Source organism: Myzus persicae, unplaced genomic scaffold, assembly GCF_001856785.1.
Source record: "Myzus persicae strain clone G006 unplaced genomic scaffold, MPER_G0061.0, whole genome shotgun sequence".
Classification (NCBI taxonomy): Eukaryota; Metazoa; Arthropoda; class Insecta; order Hemiptera; family Aphididae; genus Myzus; species Myzus persicae.
In genome coordinates this window covers 1,717,149-1,736,423 of record NW_019101568.1, presented here as the reverse complement: position 1 = coordinate 1,736,423, position 19,275 = coordinate 1,717,149, and the positions used below count along the sequence as shown (strand labels likewise).

Below are 19,275 nucleotides of genomic sequence, written 5' to 3'. Positions count from 1 at the left end.
CCAAGTATAAAATAATTAAAATATAATTTAATCATCTTAAAATTGTAATTAAAAAACAAATATAGGTATTGATATAATTGTAACAATATTATTCCTGTTACAAATGTAGAAGATATTGAGCATGATCATTATTTGGACATTAATATGTATGAACTTATCATCAAGTATAAAATATGTAAGTAGTAATTTGATATAATGTGTAAGTTATTCCATAAATGTATAAAAACACAATTAACAATAACTCTTATATGAAATCATAACATTATTAAAATATGTCGATAAGATTAAAACGTCTGTTAAATGCTTAATATTAATAATTAATAAGTATATATATGTATACTATATACTTAATATATATAATATTAAAAAAACATTTTTTTTTTGTATTTAATGGAATTGAGTCTTCAAAGGTTTTTAAAATTATCCATTAGAAAAAAATGTATAAACCATATCTTTTGGTAAATTGAGAGCTTAGACTAAGACAGGCCTGTCGTTGAAGCGATCAATGAACTCCAAAAGCCAAAGTTTCAAGCAACATACAACTGTACAAACCAACAAATGAGCCATTCAGATACTTTTATTTTAAATGATAAATCAAATTAACCAATATTAGTTGAATTTGAACCATACTATTTATTGTTGATCGTTAAGACAGCCAGGATTTGTTTGATTAAGATTTTTCGTTGCATTGGTAACAAGATGAGCATTGCCAAAAGCATTGTGTAATGCAATCTAGGGTTTTATCCGCAAAACTATATTCTAAATTATAAAAATGAAAATGAAAACCAAACAAGAGGAGTGATTGAAAATATATAAGATTTACTCACGTCTACTCTTCTTCCGTTCTTGTGGGTCAATAGGGTTATAAATTGAAGTCTCCGATACTAAACCATAATAAGTAATAATATATTACTTCCATAAATAATTTATTGTTATTAAAATTACTAAGGATATAACATACGGGTTTTTTGACGTCCAAAAATTTTCCTTTTAAATGTTGTAGGTGTGTCATTGTCATGATTCTCTTCTGATTCAAATTTTTCAAATTTATTATTAGTAATATCCATAAAAAATGTAGTTAAACTTGCACCTCAACAAATATAAACCTTTCTTTAAAATGTGTATAAAGAACTGAACTAAAAGCATTGGTGTAACATATTATAAGTGGCACAACCACAGCGGAATCAAATAGAGCGTTAAAAGCCATAGTAAAACAACAGTTAGTTTTCTACCATAAGGTTTCACTGACCCATTTAATAAGTTGTACAGTCACGTTTCACTAAGCTTGTGTACCCAATTTTTTATTATAATTTCAAAAAAATGATTTTTGGTAAGTATATTCTCTGAAGTACATTGCATCTTGGTAACATTTCAATTTATTTTTATTTCTAAATATATACAATATTAATCATAATAAAAATATCATGAATGTTTCAATTTAAAAAAAAAATTAATTGAAAAATATAATAAATTAAATGTTATGACATATAATAGTGAATAGTGAATAATTTATAAATCATGAATAATCTGTCTCAGTCTTATATTTGTTCAAAGGTTTTCAGGTGTGATAAATTTGGTATTGACTAATGTTATTAATTTTTCCACTTCATATTCTGAAAAAAAAATAATTTGTAACTTGTATTTTTCATAACATAATTTGTAACTTGTATTTTTCATAACATATAATTTGATACATTATATGCACATTAATTATAAGTATGTTTTTATAAATTTAATAAAATCTATATGATACAAGTCTCAGGACAAAATAAAATATTCATTACAAATATACTTTCCATATTACTGGATACTAGATAGTGGATAAGAAAGAAATATTTAGTACTATTCGACAACAAAAACATTTTTAAATGAATAATTACCATATTTGTTTAAAAATTGTGTGAAAAAATGTATAAACAAATATGATATAAAATATTCAACATAAGAAGCGAACCGGGAGGCAACTGGTTTTTTTTCGGGGCTACACAACTGATTCCCCTACCATTAGTAAACAACTTGTAGCCAATAAAAAGAATGATGCCATACCCTGGTTGGTTCTTATGTTGAATAGGGCAAAACATTAATAATAATGAGTAATAAAAAAAAAAAAAACATCGTAAGGGTGTGATTAGTTATTTTAAATAAATATGTGAATTGTTGAATTGTATTAAACACAAATGACAAATTCCAAGCAAAACATGACAGTGTACATGAAAAAAACAGTTAATATTTATTACTTACTGGACTCTTTAAAATTACATCAGCATAATAATAGCTTTCAGATTGTTTTTGTAAAGTCGTCTTGTATACTAATAATCCCCTACGGTCTTTTTTTAACGCAAAGTCCTAAAACAATAAATAAATAATAAATTACAAGCTCCTTTATAATTAATTCATTGTGAATAATAATAACTATACATCAATTATTATATGGTGACAATTGAATTTCTTAGCCAATTCTAAACGTTCATCTGAATCTTTTATCATTTTTATGTAACGGGTTAATGAAGATGACGGAGCACCATTATTGTGTAATAGTTTAACAGTTTCACCAATAGGTAATGACAAAGCCAATTTATCCTTTCCAAGCCAATTCTAAAAATATAAATAATAATATGTACTTCTATATTAATAATTTGGTTAAAATAAACAAAAAATGTAAAGTAAAAGATGTCATAATGATTAATTCAAACATCAGATACACAAATTTCACCAAGAGCATAATAATGGGTAGAATATCAAAATATTTAAAATTTAAAATAATGAAGTTCAGTCCACTATTTAGTTTTAAATTGATAATTCACATTTTAATTGATTTATTATGTACAACTATAGAACTAACACTCATCATCAGAAGTTGAAGTTATTATATATTGAAACATAACAAATGAAATTACTTTGTTTAACAACATGTCATCCACAAGAATCCAATTTTGTAGTTGACAAAATGTCATCAATAATGTAGCTTCCAACTGTTTAGCACTCAGATTAAATTCGTTAGCCAACACACGACAAGATTGAACATTTTGTTGCTCCTTACATTTGTCAGTTACTAACGAAACAACTGACACAAACTGTCCACTCTTTCCTGAAACATAATTTAATTTCTATTAAAAAAAATAAAAAATGAAAAATTGTTCCCTGGTAAATATTTAATTACCAACTAAATGAATAAGTTGTGATATAATTTGCTTATCATATTGTTCGTCTGATAGATTAGCACATACATTGAATCTCTGCAAACAGTTGTGTGGATTTCGACATCCAAATTTGAATAGCATCATCTAAATAAATAAAATATATACGAATTATAATCTATTTGATATTTTAAATAGGTAAAAGTTTAATGGCATATTATTTGTTCTGTTCATATTGTATTTTGCATGTCATGTAAGACATAAGTTGAATACTATTGATATGGTAGTTATAAATTAAAATTAAACTATACAAAATGTTGAAAAAACATCTACAGAAGAGTTATTAAAATACTTTTTTTAAACATGGCCAAGTCTATAATATACCTTGTAATTGTATTGTAATACTATATTAAAATAATAAGTTGTTTCACATGTATTCAAAGTAAGATTAAGAAAAAAAAATTTGCTTTTCAAAAATTGTAAAGGTAAATAAAATACAGGAAAACAAATTTATGTTGACAAATTCTTAATAGAAAAATATATACCATCATAATATAAAATAATATAAACTAATGAAATATTAAACCTACTAAAAAAATATAACTATATTTTTATGATACTCAATATTCAAAACTACTAAAATAATATTTTTCTAAATAAATAGCTTTAATTTCAAAAAATTTGTTTTTTAATACATTTCTAAGGAACTTTTAACCTTTTATGCATCGCACTTTAAAATCTTTTTTCATATACAGGCTCTCGAAAAGACATATGTTTATTGGCTATTCATCCTAAATAATTGTATCTTACCATTGCATCTTTTGTTCGTCCCAACATTCTATAAAAAATATATTTTACTGTATTATAATTTTGTTTAAATGTTTAGCATACATATACATACTCTAAAGTGTCAACTAATTCATCAATATATTGTTTGGAATACAGATATTGAACATAATGAGAAGCGGCAATAGGATTATCGCGTAATATACGCTGGAAAATACCTTTCTTCAAAGTGTTAGTTAAAAATATAACAACCTGAAATAGCACATAATTTATAAAAATAATTATACAATTAATATAAGTTGAAATTATATACAGTTAGAATTGCATTTCCATCTTCCGTATCCAAAGCTTCTTTTAACAACATTGTTTTTTCTACTAAGCTGTGATATGGTTCTAAGGTATATGTTTGAGACCTCACAATACTTTCTATTGTAGATTTAATGCAATTCAGTTTTTTCTATAAAAAAAATTAAGTATAAAATTGTATGTAAATAATAATATTCAAACAATTTTAATTACTTGAGTTGAATTTATTTTATTTGACTTTGAATCTTGCTTTATAAATACTGTAGAGAATAATAATAATTAATACACTTACAAAATATGAATTAGAAATAAATACCTACTTACTTTTATCTAAAATTTCTTTTGAGAGTAGTGTATCCAATGATTCAACATTTTCTAATTTAGCTTTTGTTGATCCAATTTGTAAACCTAATGTATTATTTTTTTATTACTATATAGACACAGTTTAAACCAACAATAAATCAAATAATAAAAGTATATATTATTTTATTATTATATATTTTATGATTACCTTCACTTTCGGGTCGTATTTTCTGGACTAAATTTAATTCCTTTTCCTAAATAAAAATAATTTTCCAGTAATTAGGTTACTTATTAAAAAGACATAAATACAATTGTTCGTCACTTTCAATAAATATTTAACTGATTAAACACATTTATTATTTAAAATATATATAATTCTAAAAGGTAGTGACTAGGTTAGTATATTCTTGTGTTCAAATTTAAGTATAATCAATATTGTGTTGTTACTTATTAAGTTTAAAATAAGAGAAGATTTTTGAATTGACTTACTATCAAAGATTAAGGCAAGAATATTAACTGAGTGCCACGTAGGCTTTTATTAATTTTTAAGTGTTAAGATTGTAATATCATACTAAGTGATGTGTTATAACTTATATTTAAATTCAAAACTTTAAAATAAATTTCTATAAGATGCACAAGATGAATTTACTTTAAATTTGATAATAGGTCAATTAACTTTAAACCTAAAAAATTATAATAGACATAACTAATAATCTAACATAAAAATTAGTTTTTCTAAACGCAAATTTGTTATGATATACATATTTTGTAAGATGGAGATGATGTTAGGATTTGGGGTCCTCTTAATAATAGTTAATAACTTTGAATGCTATACTAAATAAATGATGCATTAATAGGTACCTCATCTTCAAAGCTAAATCCTTCAAAACTTTTTTCATTCCAATATTCATCATCTGTGGAGTTCATTGTAATAACAAATCTCAAGACTAAGAGATAATATCCAAACAATTCAAAAATAAATCAAATAACACAATGTGGATGAACATACCCACTTATGAAATATGTAAGTGGAAAAAAGTAGCTCCCTAACTAAAACACATATCAAAGACACTTGTATAGTTAAGCCTACAACGTTTCCAGTTAACAATAGACATCTGTTAATAAATAATAACAAGCAAATAAAATAAGAGTTTACTGGTGGCCACTGTTCACCCTAACTATTCAAATGAAAAATTAATAAGAAGCTTCGATACAGGAAACGACAGTAACAGTAACAAAACGAAGTGCACGTAAAAAATAAAAATATATAATAATAAGAGGAAAAATTAACAAAGTCAAAACGCGAACAGAATGATCGTCAACGATGCGTGTTGGGCGTTTTTTTATTTGTCGTTGTCGCCGCACCAGAGTCGAAAGAATAATCTCTCTACTTGAGTCACTACTATATAGAAGGCGCTTGTAATATAGAAGAGTGAAGAACAGTACAACACTACAACCGCATTACTGTCTACTGTCTAGACACTCAGGCCCGGCACGTTGGGTTTTGTTTTTGCAAAAAAAGTTTGATAAGAAACAAGTGCCGCCGGTAACGGTAACGGCGCACGGAATACCGAATACGGTCATAAGGATACCGTAGATTCCGTATTTCCGTGCCGAACGCAGCTGATACGAGAAGAGTTCTCTCGGCGCGTGTGTAGAACGGTGCGTGTGCGCGTTCGTGTACGTGTGCGCGTGTGGACACACGGGGCCGACAACAACACTGTATATAGTGTGTAATATTAATATGTGTATTGGGTACGCTATATATCATACACCGAGTGTCCACGCGCTCACGTTTTCTCCGACCCCCCTCCCAAAAGACTGCGGCCGCGACTCACCCCGTCCGCAAATGTCGCGTGCGTGTGCGTGAGTGCGTGTGCACGCTCGTGGCGCACCGACCCGCGCGCGCGTGTGCGTGTGTGAATATTTTGCCATTCTTCTCGCCAACTATCGTGTACACTATAATATATATATGTACACAGTGCTTGCGTATTACCGCCGCCGCCGCCGCCGTCGCCATCGTCGTCGCCGTGCCAGCCAGCCGCCCGAGTACTGCCCGAGCCCGACAATCGTCTCGTGAATTCGGGCAAGTGCACACGCGTGTCTCTCACTCGTAGTCCGGGCCCCGTGTCTCGCCGTCGACCCGCCCCCCCCGAAATTCCGTCAAAAATTCGCGATCCACGACAATCGTAACATTTCACGGCGGGGCTCCAACCGCAGACGTCGAATTCGCGAACCCGCGTCCCACGAAATATAGGTACGCCAAATATCTACCCCCGGTCCCATAGTACACTTGCGTCTTGCACTCACACTATCTGCCCGCCAACAATATTAATATAATATTCATACCCGCTCCGGCTACCTACCCACTGCACAGGTATATTATAATAATAATTGTACTACAGAATTATTCTATATCATTTTATTAGTGGTGATCTCAAATTATGCCCCTCAAGCACGTATGTTATAACTTATATTGTTTCAAGCCCGCAGTGAAAAGGGAAAATACTCGTGACTTGATAATTTTTTTTTTGTAGTCCGTCGATTTTAATTCAGTAATACGCAATAACATTATTACCATGATTTATTTTTATTTATAATAATATATAATAGGTATTTACTAATTTTTCATAAACAGTACAATATGATATAATATGCCTAGTACAAAAAAATATCTCGAATCGTTTTTCTGTGTTGTGACGGTTTTTTTTATGGTTAAAGTTGTTGACTATTTTCATAAATTCATAATATAATATATTGTGTAAACCCACGTTTCGCAATATTAGCAAGCGGTGCACGCATAAACGAACTCGAATATATTTTACCATACAATATTGTATTATTATTTATTATATATATATTATATTTTACCTGTAATGTTGTTTTTCTACGCACTCGAGTTACCCGAAAAAAGGAGTAATTTGAAAAAGGGGTTTTACAAAATGATGTTCTAAAAATATTAAATACATCAATAGCATTACAGCAGAAAGTATTGTTATAAAATATTCGAGCTTTTGTGTAGTATCTATATTATATTGTTATATGACTTATACTAGTTCATGTTTTAATAAACTAACTAAGACTTACACTGTATGTCTGTATTTGATTTTATAAAAGACTTACCTATTTTAGAATGACACCCACAATGCAATGTTTTGACGACCAATCAATGCAAATGCCACCTGCTTCAGTTCTATACAATAATATATTTTTTCAAGAAAACCACCACCAGCTGACATCCGCCTCCGATAGAACGAACCCAAGGCCTGGTAAGTTCATAATATGTCTGTACTATAACGTCAATTTTTCTTTATTTAACTAAGTTAGAGGGATTTTCTTTTATGTAACAGGTTGCGTATTTTAAGTGTAAATTTAATATATTATTTTTATTATTATTATTTTCGAATTCATTGGTCAGCCTTTATTTCAATAGTGATATCTCTATCAAATTAAACTTTTTGTCTTTAAACTATATTTAAATAGGTATACGTCACGAAAGTAATGCAAATGCTGAATGATTAAAAAATGTAGGTGATAGGTATATAATATTGCTAGCAAATTAGGACTGAAATATGGTCCTCATCATAACCTTGATTACAAATATTTAATCTTAATTTTTAACAAATGTATGATAGTAACAAATTATAGCCAATTTTGTTTTCAATTTTTAGTTGTTTTTCTTTGTGTTTAAGATATATATAGGTATACAATTTAAGATATTCATATACCTAATCAATAACTTTATATAATACTTATATGACTGTATCCAATTAACCGTAAAGTATATGACGTAAACAAATGCACTTACAAATATTAAAATATTAATTATAATTTATTTTTATAATATTTGCAAGTCAATAACGTGAACTTGCATTGATTATGAATTATGGTATACGCGTATTATACGGAGTGATATATTTAACGCAAGACACTCTTTATTTCAAAAAACACTAATTTTTTGAAAATTTTCTTTCTAGGTACATAATTTTAACTGATTACAAAACATTTATAGGAAAAAATAAAAAATTTTATCTTTTTATATTTGTTTAATTTTTACTCTTTTAAATGACATAATTTCATAATATTGTTTATTAACAACTTAAAATTAAGCAAAAAAAATATTTTCAAAAACAATATTAATATATTATACATTAAATAGATCACTCGTGGGTGTAATTATATACAGAATGACTCACCAAGCATTTTGATCCCATTTATGCATTATAATGAATGTCCTATGAATATTGTGGTACCAACTTTGTTTTTCAAACCATATTTTCTTGTAAATTGTATGAATGAATCTATTTAATTACATTTTCAAACTTTGGGAGGAACAACTAACATTTTTATGAATAAAACTATGTAAACCTACCTAATACTATAATATGTCCCATAATTTACAAATTAATGTGATTGACGAAAATTCAGACGCTTAAAAAAAAATGCAAATAAAAATTGTATCATATATAAGTAAATCCAAAATAAACCAACAAATTCGAAAATTTAAAATATCTATAAATTGCATAAAAAAGCAGACAAAATATGTTGAAACTTGTATACTGACTACTTGTCTACGTCTAGTAAATGCAAATGCTAAATATAAATACATATTAGGTGACAATTTCAAGTCTGATGATATATCGTTATCTACTATCAGTTTATTGATTACCTGTCACTAGCAGTCGGATGAAACTATGAGAATGAGAGCACAGGTTTCTTTACTATACGAGTACTATAGATTCGGAACTTTGATAAAACGAGTATAAAATAAATGATGTTTGTCCACCATATGTTTCGGGTTGGAAAAATTTCCATCATGTACCTCTACATAAAAAATGCAAATTATTTGACCATTTAGGTATAATAATATACTAAAATACCGAGAATACTTAAATACATTTTATCTAGATGGGTACATGATGTATTCGTGTAAATTGTACAGTATAAAAAGATTCATTTTATGACACTATAATACTACTCATATAGTTCCTTATCTAGATATCTAGTGTTTGCTGTAAATAGAATAGGTATATATAGACCATATAAGTCTGACGATATTATGGAAAAAATATTTATTGCTTGACTTGTTTATGTAATTTAAATGTTTTTACTTTTTTTTACTAGAACAATTTTATGAATAAACTCATGATAATAGTAGGATATTAAGTAATATATTGCCTGGTTCACGATAAACCGATAAACAAACATTGGGTATGCATATATTTTATGCGATAGTCAATGGACATTTATCTTCATAGGTACATTTTATATTTAAATTCAAGTCTTATTGTGTGGCGTGCTCACATTCGCCTTTTAGAGGTTTAATATAGGCAATGTTCACGAAAAACAATTTTAAATTTTAAATATATTGAAGTACTAATTATTATTTAAAGTAACTTATAAAGTATAAAATATTCATTAGTCAGTATTCAGTAGGGTATCATAATATTTTATCGTTGTGTGATTATAAAATTATTGAGAAAAATGGTTTTGCGCGGGAAAGAACTATAGTCTACAATATTATGGATAAGAAACCACGGTTATCTACTAGATAGATATCTACTACTAAATATCTTACTAGTAGATAACCGTGTAAGAAACCAAATTGTAAACATAAAAATAACCTTTTTCTAGAATGTAATTTTTATATTAATTTTTAATTACCTAATACAACACTAATAGATTTCAAAACAATAATAACCTCGATATTAAATTTCTTCGTTTTAGAAATGTCGAAAAAAAATGATATAACACGGTAAAAATTCGTTTATTTTTAAAAATTGCTTTCAACTTTTTAACTATTGTCTAATAGCCCACTCGGGGTTCACTCCTGGTTTTTAATAAAATATGTATAAACGTTAAAGTACAAAATACATTTTAACTTTTTATGTTGACTTCACCATAAAGACATAAACACTTGTTATAGCTATACGAATATATTGGAACATATATTTATAACTAAAAATTTTGGTTAAAATTATCTGAATAGATTTTAAAATATTATACGAATTTAATAATTTAGTTAGTAAATCAATTTATATCAGAATTGTGAATTGATTCAAGATTCTTTCAGATTTTAACAATACATTTATAATTTGTTATGTTATTTAAGTTGTTCTTAACGTTTAACAATTATTCATTAATGTTATTAATAAATAATATAATATACATTCATCAATTCTTGTAAATCTTTACTTGGACCATACCTCTTTCGTAATAGATAAATAAAGAACAAAAATAAGTTGAATGTATTTTTTTGAACAGTTAAATAATATTAAGCTGATTAAAGTTTATATTTTATTGATACACTACTTTGACGACTATTTAGTACCTACCCATTACACGGCTTCCAGCAATCACACGATAAAATGTTTAATGTTTCCTTTCGTCCGATTTACGCAGAAGCAGATATCCAACATTTAAAAACTCTATTACGATTTACATTAATTGATACACATATAATGTAAATATTTAATAATATTAATACGTGATTTAAAAAAAAAATATTTTAAGTATGAATAAGGACACGTCGAAAATGTTTGGGAATTAACCCCTCCAAAAGTATGATACCCATGTTTAATAAATAATAGGTTCAAATTTCTACACAGAACAATTTTATTATTACCAGTTAAATAAATAGTATAGTTAGTATAAACAATTGTCAATAACATGCATAGCAATTTACAAAGAGTGCATATCATCAGTACTCAGTAAGCACTATTATGCTGTATATTTTAATAACAATAATAACCAATTTATATTATGTTTTTTGTATATAACAAAAATACAAAATCTGTAAACAAATGAACTACACATCTTTCTCATACAAATGTAATAGACCAATGCATTTGATTACATATTACTGGGACAACACTACACCAGTATGAGCTCTGGGTTTTCAAAATGTCATGAGGTGCTTACGTATTAATATATTATATTATGCATTGCTTCATTAATTTCCTCACCTCATGGAATGGGCCATGGGGTGTTTGAGCACTGCAGCACCCCAATACTCAGCGCCCGTACATAGTAGTATATCCGGAGACCGGGGTTGTAACCCTTCACTAAATTATATTAAAAAATGCATTAATAATCGAAAATATAAACCAATAACTATTGAAGAACAAAATTATCGATTAGTGCTGTGTGTCTATTTAAGATCTTTGATAATCATTGCTAAATGCTAGCTGTTACGTTGAGAAAAATAATTTTCTAGATAATGAAAAGTTTCGGGTAATGTCAATGTCAATGTCATATTCTCTGTTGGCCGTTTGTTTTTTTCTGCATGTAATCGATTTATATGAATCTGAATGCATACGGGTAACAAAATCGGACGATACCATAATATTATTAGGTCACGGAATCACGTCATTAAATGTGATTATTTACTACACGTGTTATATTTATATTAATGATCGGACGTCGAAAATTCCAAAATGTATTTTTAGTGCATTTTCGGTGGTGTTAATCACAACGGGCTATTCAATAAGTAATAAAATGGTATAAAACCTTCTACAATAGATAGGGTTTTCTACTTATCTGTGTGCACTGTGTACCGCAATAATAAATACCTTTTTTTATTTTATGATTAAATTATGTTTATCCAAAATGTTATCCACGAAATACGAACCAGTGAAGACGTGAGTAGGTATAGAGTTCTACAACTTGTACTGTTGTCAGTTAACAGTTACTTACTAATTTACTACTAAGTCTTACTAAATATTATGTTCTTGTTAAAGTAGAAACATAACTTTACACTTTTCTGTCCATCCAAAAAAAATAGAATGATGTTTACCAAGGTTAACATTTATTTATTAATTTAACTATAAATTCATCGAATATTTTTAGTGAACCTTAACAATATTTTAGTAGTTGAGGTTGATTATATTTTTCTAATTTACTTTAAAGACTGAGTTCGATTTCATTGAAGTATATATGTTAAACATGTGTTCAGTTTTGAATCGATAAACAAAATAGTTTATATTTAGACTTCTAAGTACCTACTACCTAGTATAATAGTATAGGTAGGACCTCTATAGTATGAAACAACTCTACATTTTTTTTTTTAATTTAACACAAATATTTTTTTTTAATTTAAATTAAAAACAAAAATTCTTTAATTTTAAAAACGAAGTAGTTACTACTTAAATTACAATTTTATCTTTAAATTTCCTTTGTTTGCAGTTTTGGGGATTGATAAATTTAATTTAATTTAATAAATTGAACCTATTGTTTTACTTGTATCAATTGAATCATACTGATCAAATATTATTTAAATTCTGAAGAGTAATATTATCTGTATACAGCTATAGAACTTACTATAGTAATAATTGTTTCAGGGGTTTTGAGAACAATTTATTTTAATAATGATGTATAAATATAATATCAACACTACTATATGCTAGAAATTGTTTTTTAAATGTCAATAATTCAATAATTTACAACACTTGAAATTTAAATAGGTAAATCGTAATTAAAAATAAATTCTACACACGATAAAATAATTCCTCTATGTCATAATATGATACAATGTATCATATTAAAGAGACTAATAACAGTATATATACGTACTGACTAAATACAAATGTCAAAAATATCAGAGTGAATTAGCACTTGGCAATAGTTAAATAATAATTTAAAACTTGAAGTAATAATAATTGGTTGTAAAAAGCTTATAAAAAGTCTTGCTGTGGCATTAGAGATATTTGGCATTAATTAGTTTTTCGTGATATGCCCCGCCTAATTTTGAAATATTTCCTCAATACTGCTCAGTGCTCAACAAAGAAAACTTTTAATGGTATCCGTCTGTCCGTTTTTTAAATACACTGATAATTATCATGTGGATTTTGGAAAATTGGTACCTAATTATTATTTCGTTTATTTCCTGTTTTCATATCAATGTGATAATTTAATAATAGAATAAAAAAATAATTTTACCCGATAAGATTAGGCTAAATTTGTTAAACATAGTTTTAATATTTCGCGAATAAAAGTTATGATGAGAGCATGCCGTATAGTGATAATATTAGGATAATCAATAGCATTGACAATATTTGCAGTGACGCAGTGTACTACACTATACTGTATGTCTGTATACGTCATATTATGATATTATATTTGTTTAATACATATTGTATACTTCAATATTATAGAATAATATTGTACCAACTGTCAAAGTGTGTCATGACATTCAGAATTAGATTATTCTGTAAATCATATTTTTATGTGATTTTTAATTGTGTGTATTTTTCGTATACTATTCACAAGTGTTAAATAATTTTTTTTGCAAGAAAATATATTAATCGTGTGCCAGTGTTACATTCGATGAAAACACAATAAACACACATACTTGCACAACATGACGTTAAAATATTTTATAATCATGTCATAAAAATATAATATAATATACAGTTCATCCAATTTTATATTATATAGAATTAAATTCCCTCGTTTTTTTCATTTTCTAATCTCACTAGTGCAGTCCGCATTTTACTTTTATGCGGCACGTGTTCTAGTTTATGAAACGTTGGATCAAAACTGTAGACATCGGTGAGAGACTTATTATAATAATTATAATTTAAAATAATAAAATATTTTTAGGTATTGCAGATATCCGCAAATATCCGCAAAAAGCCGTAAATTACGTTACATAACACTTCGACACCTCACAGTATTATCTCGTGGGCTCTACGTACTTAATTTTTTTTTTTATTAATAAACATCCCGGTACGCGTATGTATATAACAACGTAGGTTCACTGGCACGTGGTGCACGGTCGTGTAGAGCAGCTGCAGTCGGTAGGTATGTAGGCATGGGTTAGCATGGGTATACCTATACATAAAAATAATAATAATAATAATAACAATAATGTGTGAAGTTTTCCTTCCAGCGTTTTTGTAAGGAGGTCATCACCGTCTCCTTTTATCAACTCGTCACGGTGTTCGCGAAAAACCGGCCATCGCGCCCATCAGTCTTCCCTCCCCCCTCTCGGCCCGACAAACGAGAATGCGTTTCGCTACACGTGGCCCCACGTGGAACACAAAGCCGTGACGTCACTGAATTTCGGCAATACGATCCCGAGCGCGGTCGAGTGTGCGTGTGTCCGTGTGGTGCGCGCATGCGCGTGTGTATGCATCCGGGTCGTCGCGTGTGCAACGTTCTTTTATAGTGTAAAATATTTTTAAAAACAATTTATACGACCGTCGTCGCCACCGTTATGTACTGGCGAAGGTTTTTCGTACGCACAATGCGTGTGCGTGTATAATTGTAATGATGCGATGCACATATTAATAATATTATCATTATTATTATTATTTCGGTACTATTGAGTATGCAATGTGCATATTATAATAGGATATGTATGTTTATTTTCATATTCACGCGGTCCCGATATTATATTATTATGTAATATCTATCGCATCGTTGAGCAATATTTAAATAGATTATAGTGTATAGCCGTGTAGGTATATAGTAATATACTGTATTGCGTTATCACTTACCATCCGGCATCCAAAAATTCAGGGAAAAAATACCCAATAATTATGTACTGGATGGAAAAGTCTATAAAACTTAAAGCCTGAAACATTTTTAAATATTAATTTATACACATAAATATAAGTTATCACTCTTCAGTATTATAACATATCAATATTTGAAAACTAATCATAAAAATTAGATGTGAAATAGGTATGCAGACCGATCATAATTAGCTTAGAACTGACTGAGCCAGCATTAAAACTGCACCGAACTAATATTTAGAGAGTAATGAACTGCAGGGAAAAAGCAATTAAAATGAAAATAAAAATAAATGCTTTATGCACACGTGTTGCAGAAAATAAAATTGAACTTACAAAAGGTTTGATAGCTTTATGTCTATATAGCAAAAGAAACTGGAGTAGCACTGTTGTATTGTTGTATAGTTGAGCCGTCGAGTCTACATCGTCATCAAGTAGATGTGTCACTGTTTTGACTAATTGATGTGTTAATTATTGCACCAAAAACGATTCTCAGTGGAGATCTTCGATGGGCCTATATTATGTGTTCTAAGGAATAAGGATACTTTATCATTAATTTATACGGCTAAGAGTAATTTATTTTTCCATTAGTAATACGACAAGTATTAAGTAACGACTAATAAATAGAGCGTCGATTTTATGTAAATACATAATTTTTTTAAATGCAGATTTCATAATTCCGATTTAAAATATCCATGTTTTTAAACACCATAAAGAAAATACAACGTATTAATTTTTACATATTTTTGCATAATCTGAATTTATTAAATATTAAATTTTCAAGTTTTTTTACTCTGACAAAATGTTCCACAATTTTGAAAATGTTATCGTGCTTAAAAAATGATATTATTTTATTCGATGAAAATTTCAAGTCTCTGTGGTCCTTCATTTTTGAACTATAATATGTTAAAATCAAAAAAAAAACTAAATCGAAATCTAGTGGTTTTGAGTAAAAGATATTCCTGTTTTTCCCTAATTTTTTTTTCCAAATCTGTTTAAATATTTTGGACGTTTTTAACAACTACATACAATTTGCTACTAGAAACCAACCTCAAAAGTTGAAGATTGAAGCATTTTAATTTTTATTGATCCAAAAGCTAAAAGGTAATGTCGGTCTCAAAATTGAAAATAAACACACAATACAATACTCAGAAGCTAAAATATTTAGTTACAAAATAAGATAATTATATTATATTATATGGTACAGTTTATTAATTTTTAATTATTATCTTTTGTCCCCACGTTGTACGTAAAGTACTTTAATTATTCGTATTTATTAAGTAATAGGGTCTATTTTAGGCTGATTGCTGATCGCTTTAGCTGTTATGTGATACACTGCAGATAACTGTATGTTTGCGTTCGCGGATATTATATACCTGCCTGGCTATATAATATCATATGGTAAACTAAATTATTACCTATAGACTATCCCAGGACTTTTTTCCTACATTTCATATCGTCTGTGCGTTTAAAATGGCAATAATAATAAAATGTATAAAAGATGGCATTTATTTTTCATTATTATCATTGTTTTTCGAGTTTTGGTGGTGACGCAGACATCCAAATTATTCGCGTGGTTTGTTATTGTTGTTGTGGTGGTGCGGTGGTTGTGTGTACCGAGTAGCGAGGTCGTCGGGTACGGTCTCGGGAGTTTTTGCACACACACGTGTGTGTTTATTATTATATTACTACGAGGCCGATGTAGCCAAAAAAGCGTTGTAGAAAGGTAGAAAGTATGTACACGAAGAACAATCGACACGTGTGCGTTAAGCGGCCGCGGCGGCGCCGTTGCCGAGGGGTCGCCGTGACGTTCTCTAGCGCATAACCCTCCCACCGCCTCCGCGTGACGCTGTGACTCGCGAGCGTGTGTATGCGCGGGTCGCACGTGGTGTTACTCGACCGAACCCCTTCACGTGCTGGTGCTTTTTTAAACGACTGTCCGTCGTCCCGTTTACGGTTTTCGCAGACCAAGGCTGCCCGCCTTGGAAATTTAATTACGGTAATTTTCCGTTCGCCGTTCTTTCCTGCTGCTATTAAATCGTTTCCGAATACGATCCACGTCCACAATAATATCGACGACCAAAATAAACTACACCTACGCCACGCGCTTTATCGGATCTCTCGTAATAATATTATTATAAATGTTTTTATCGCCCTTTCCCCGTTCGTATTTTATTTCCACGGTCGCGCCGGACACAAATAATACTACAATATTATAATATTATTTTACTACCACTGTGTACCTACCCGAATGCACACGCACACCCGCGTTTTGAATATTTTGTATATTTTTTTTATATGAACGACGATTTGTGCTGCAGGGACACGCCTTTCTTTGTCGGGGGAATCCGCGCTGCGGCGGCGTCGGTTCGAAGGTCGCACGTGGCGCGACTGCCGCGGTCACCAAACCCGTACGCACACCTCCCCCACCACCCGTTCTGCGTCGTGTTCCTCCTCACCCCCGTCGCCGCTGCAAAATTGCGAAATCCGCGCGATTGTTACGCTGGTGGGCTGGCGGGCGGGCGGTCGACCGGCTGTTCTTCTGGTTATTATTATTGTTGTTATACTATTATTTTGTCAGCGGCCGATGACACGCGAAAACCGAGAGCACAGCTCTGTATAATATTATATGCGACGCCTTTTACGCGTGTAATAATTTATTTATGTTATGCTCATATTTCAATATGCGTACACTTTAGGTGAACTAGGATCAAATTTTATTTTGTTTTCAGTAGGGGGGCTGTAGAATGTAGCCTTCATATTTCTACTTTATTAATCTGTCATCTGTGTGAAAATTTTCCCTACACAATCTAACAACTACCAAATATGTTTTTATACTTACAAGTGGCTTGTAATAGTTATAAATTTACATTAATGTTTTGTATATGCATACATTTTAATTAATAAATTCAAATTAATATAAAATACAATATTATATCATCATCCTCTAATAAATTTGCAACATCTCTATAAATATTAAGAATAGTAAAATTTAAGAAACAGTCTCGTAGCAATGTAATATTTAGCATAATAATATACTCGGCTCTCTTGGCCAATGTTTCCCTTGATGAAAAAAACATTTTTCGTGGATACATTTATTATTAGAGGGGTGTTATGAAAATATTCAGAGAGGCTTGACCCTCCCCAAGCCATCACATAGTTGTAGATAATTGAACGGAAATGCATTCCTTGCAATATTCGCTGATATTGCAACTGCGAATGCAACAACGACGGCGGTATCCGGTTGCCAAATTGTCGGGCACGCGGTTTTGCTAAAATCATTCATTTTGTAATGAGTAATGACTAATGGATGTTTGTTATAATAGTTGCACCCATACTCGTACTCGTACATAAGGTACAATACATACTGTATAATAATAATAATATATTATTACGTACATGGTACATGTAATAAAAATTACTCTTGCACGTGTTATTTTTGCACCGTAAAACTTTTTTACAACTTGCGCCGTGACGTCGAGTTACACGTGCGGAATATTATTATTATATTAGGTGTCGAGGTTTTTTATTTTTTTTTATATGATCGAAAACTATAAACGCACACACCTTACTATATATACGATGTATGTGTAGTAAATGCTGCAAGGCGATTAACACTATTTTCCTATCGTTATAATATGTTTGTATAATATTTCCTGTTAAAAATCGCTTTATGTCCCTGTACTATAATGATATGCATATAGTGCTGTACATTACGCCAACACCACAAAAATTATTAATCGTTATACAAATAGGTTATAGGTAGGTATAAATAATTTTGAATTAACCGTCACAATTTTATTGATTTACAATTTCAGCTTAGAATGTTATTATTATTATTATTAGGTACTTTATACTACCTAACTCATGCATAATATACATATGTATAAATAATACAAATATGTGGTTGGAAATTTATTTATTCAATTTTAATGTAAACTCAAACAGAGTTCGGGAAACTCAAATTTTCGAAAAAAAAACATTTAGGATTTACAAATGCATAATATAATCTACTATTATGTAAGTCAATATATAATCTATCGTACAGTTATTGTTTTAAAATCGAAAATCATATACTCTAAAAAATAACCTATAAAAAATGTTAATAAACAAGATTGTTCACATATATATATGGATTTATAATTTTAATATATAATTATTTTTATATTTGTACTTATAACCTATATATATAGTTCACTATAATTTTAAGTTATAGCATTGATTAAAAT

The 19,275-nt window shown here is 29.4% G+C and overlaps 2 protein-coding genes and 1 pseudogene across 4 annotated transcripts in view; 1 reads left to right on the top strand and 2 right to left on the bottom strand.

The window, feature by feature from the left end:
- LOC111029583 overlaps positions 1–19,275 on the top strand; it is a 28,785-nt gene continuing 9,510 nt past the window's right edge. The window contains exons 1-2 of one of the 3 annotated variants that reach the window (XM_022308636.1): positions 1–175; positions 7,665–7,801. In XM_022308636.1, the coding sequence (XP_022164328.1) occupies positions 7,666–7,801 (136 nt within the window). In that variant the 5' untranslated portion in view covers positions 1–175; position 7,665. Of the gene's footprint in view, positions 176–6,582; positions 6,910–7,664; positions 7,802–19,275 lie in introns of those variants that run through there. The other 2 variants (XM_022308635.1, XM_022308634.1) reach the window with 2 other exon arrangements.
- LOC111029584 lies at positions 182–1,197 on the bottom strand (annotated as a pseudogene).
- On the bottom strand, positions 1,322–6,243 carry LOC111029582 (spermatogenesis-defective protein 39 homolog). Its single transcript, XM_022308633.1, has 12 exons — positions 5,394–6,243; positions 4,741–4,786; positions 4,554–4,637; positions 4,443–4,489; positions 4,237–4,380; positions 4,039–4,175; positions 3,948–3,975; positions 3,161–3,284; positions 2,898–3,088; positions 2,419–2,595; positions 2,242–2,346; positions 1,322–1,613 (listed from the first exon to the last, which is right to left on the bottom strand). The coding sequence occupies exons 1-12, from the start codon at positions 5,457–5,459 to the stop codon at positions 1,593–1,595; spliced, it is 1,170 nt and encodes a 389-aa protein (XP_022164325.1). The 5' UTR covers positions 5,460–6,243; the 3' UTR covers positions 1,322–1,592.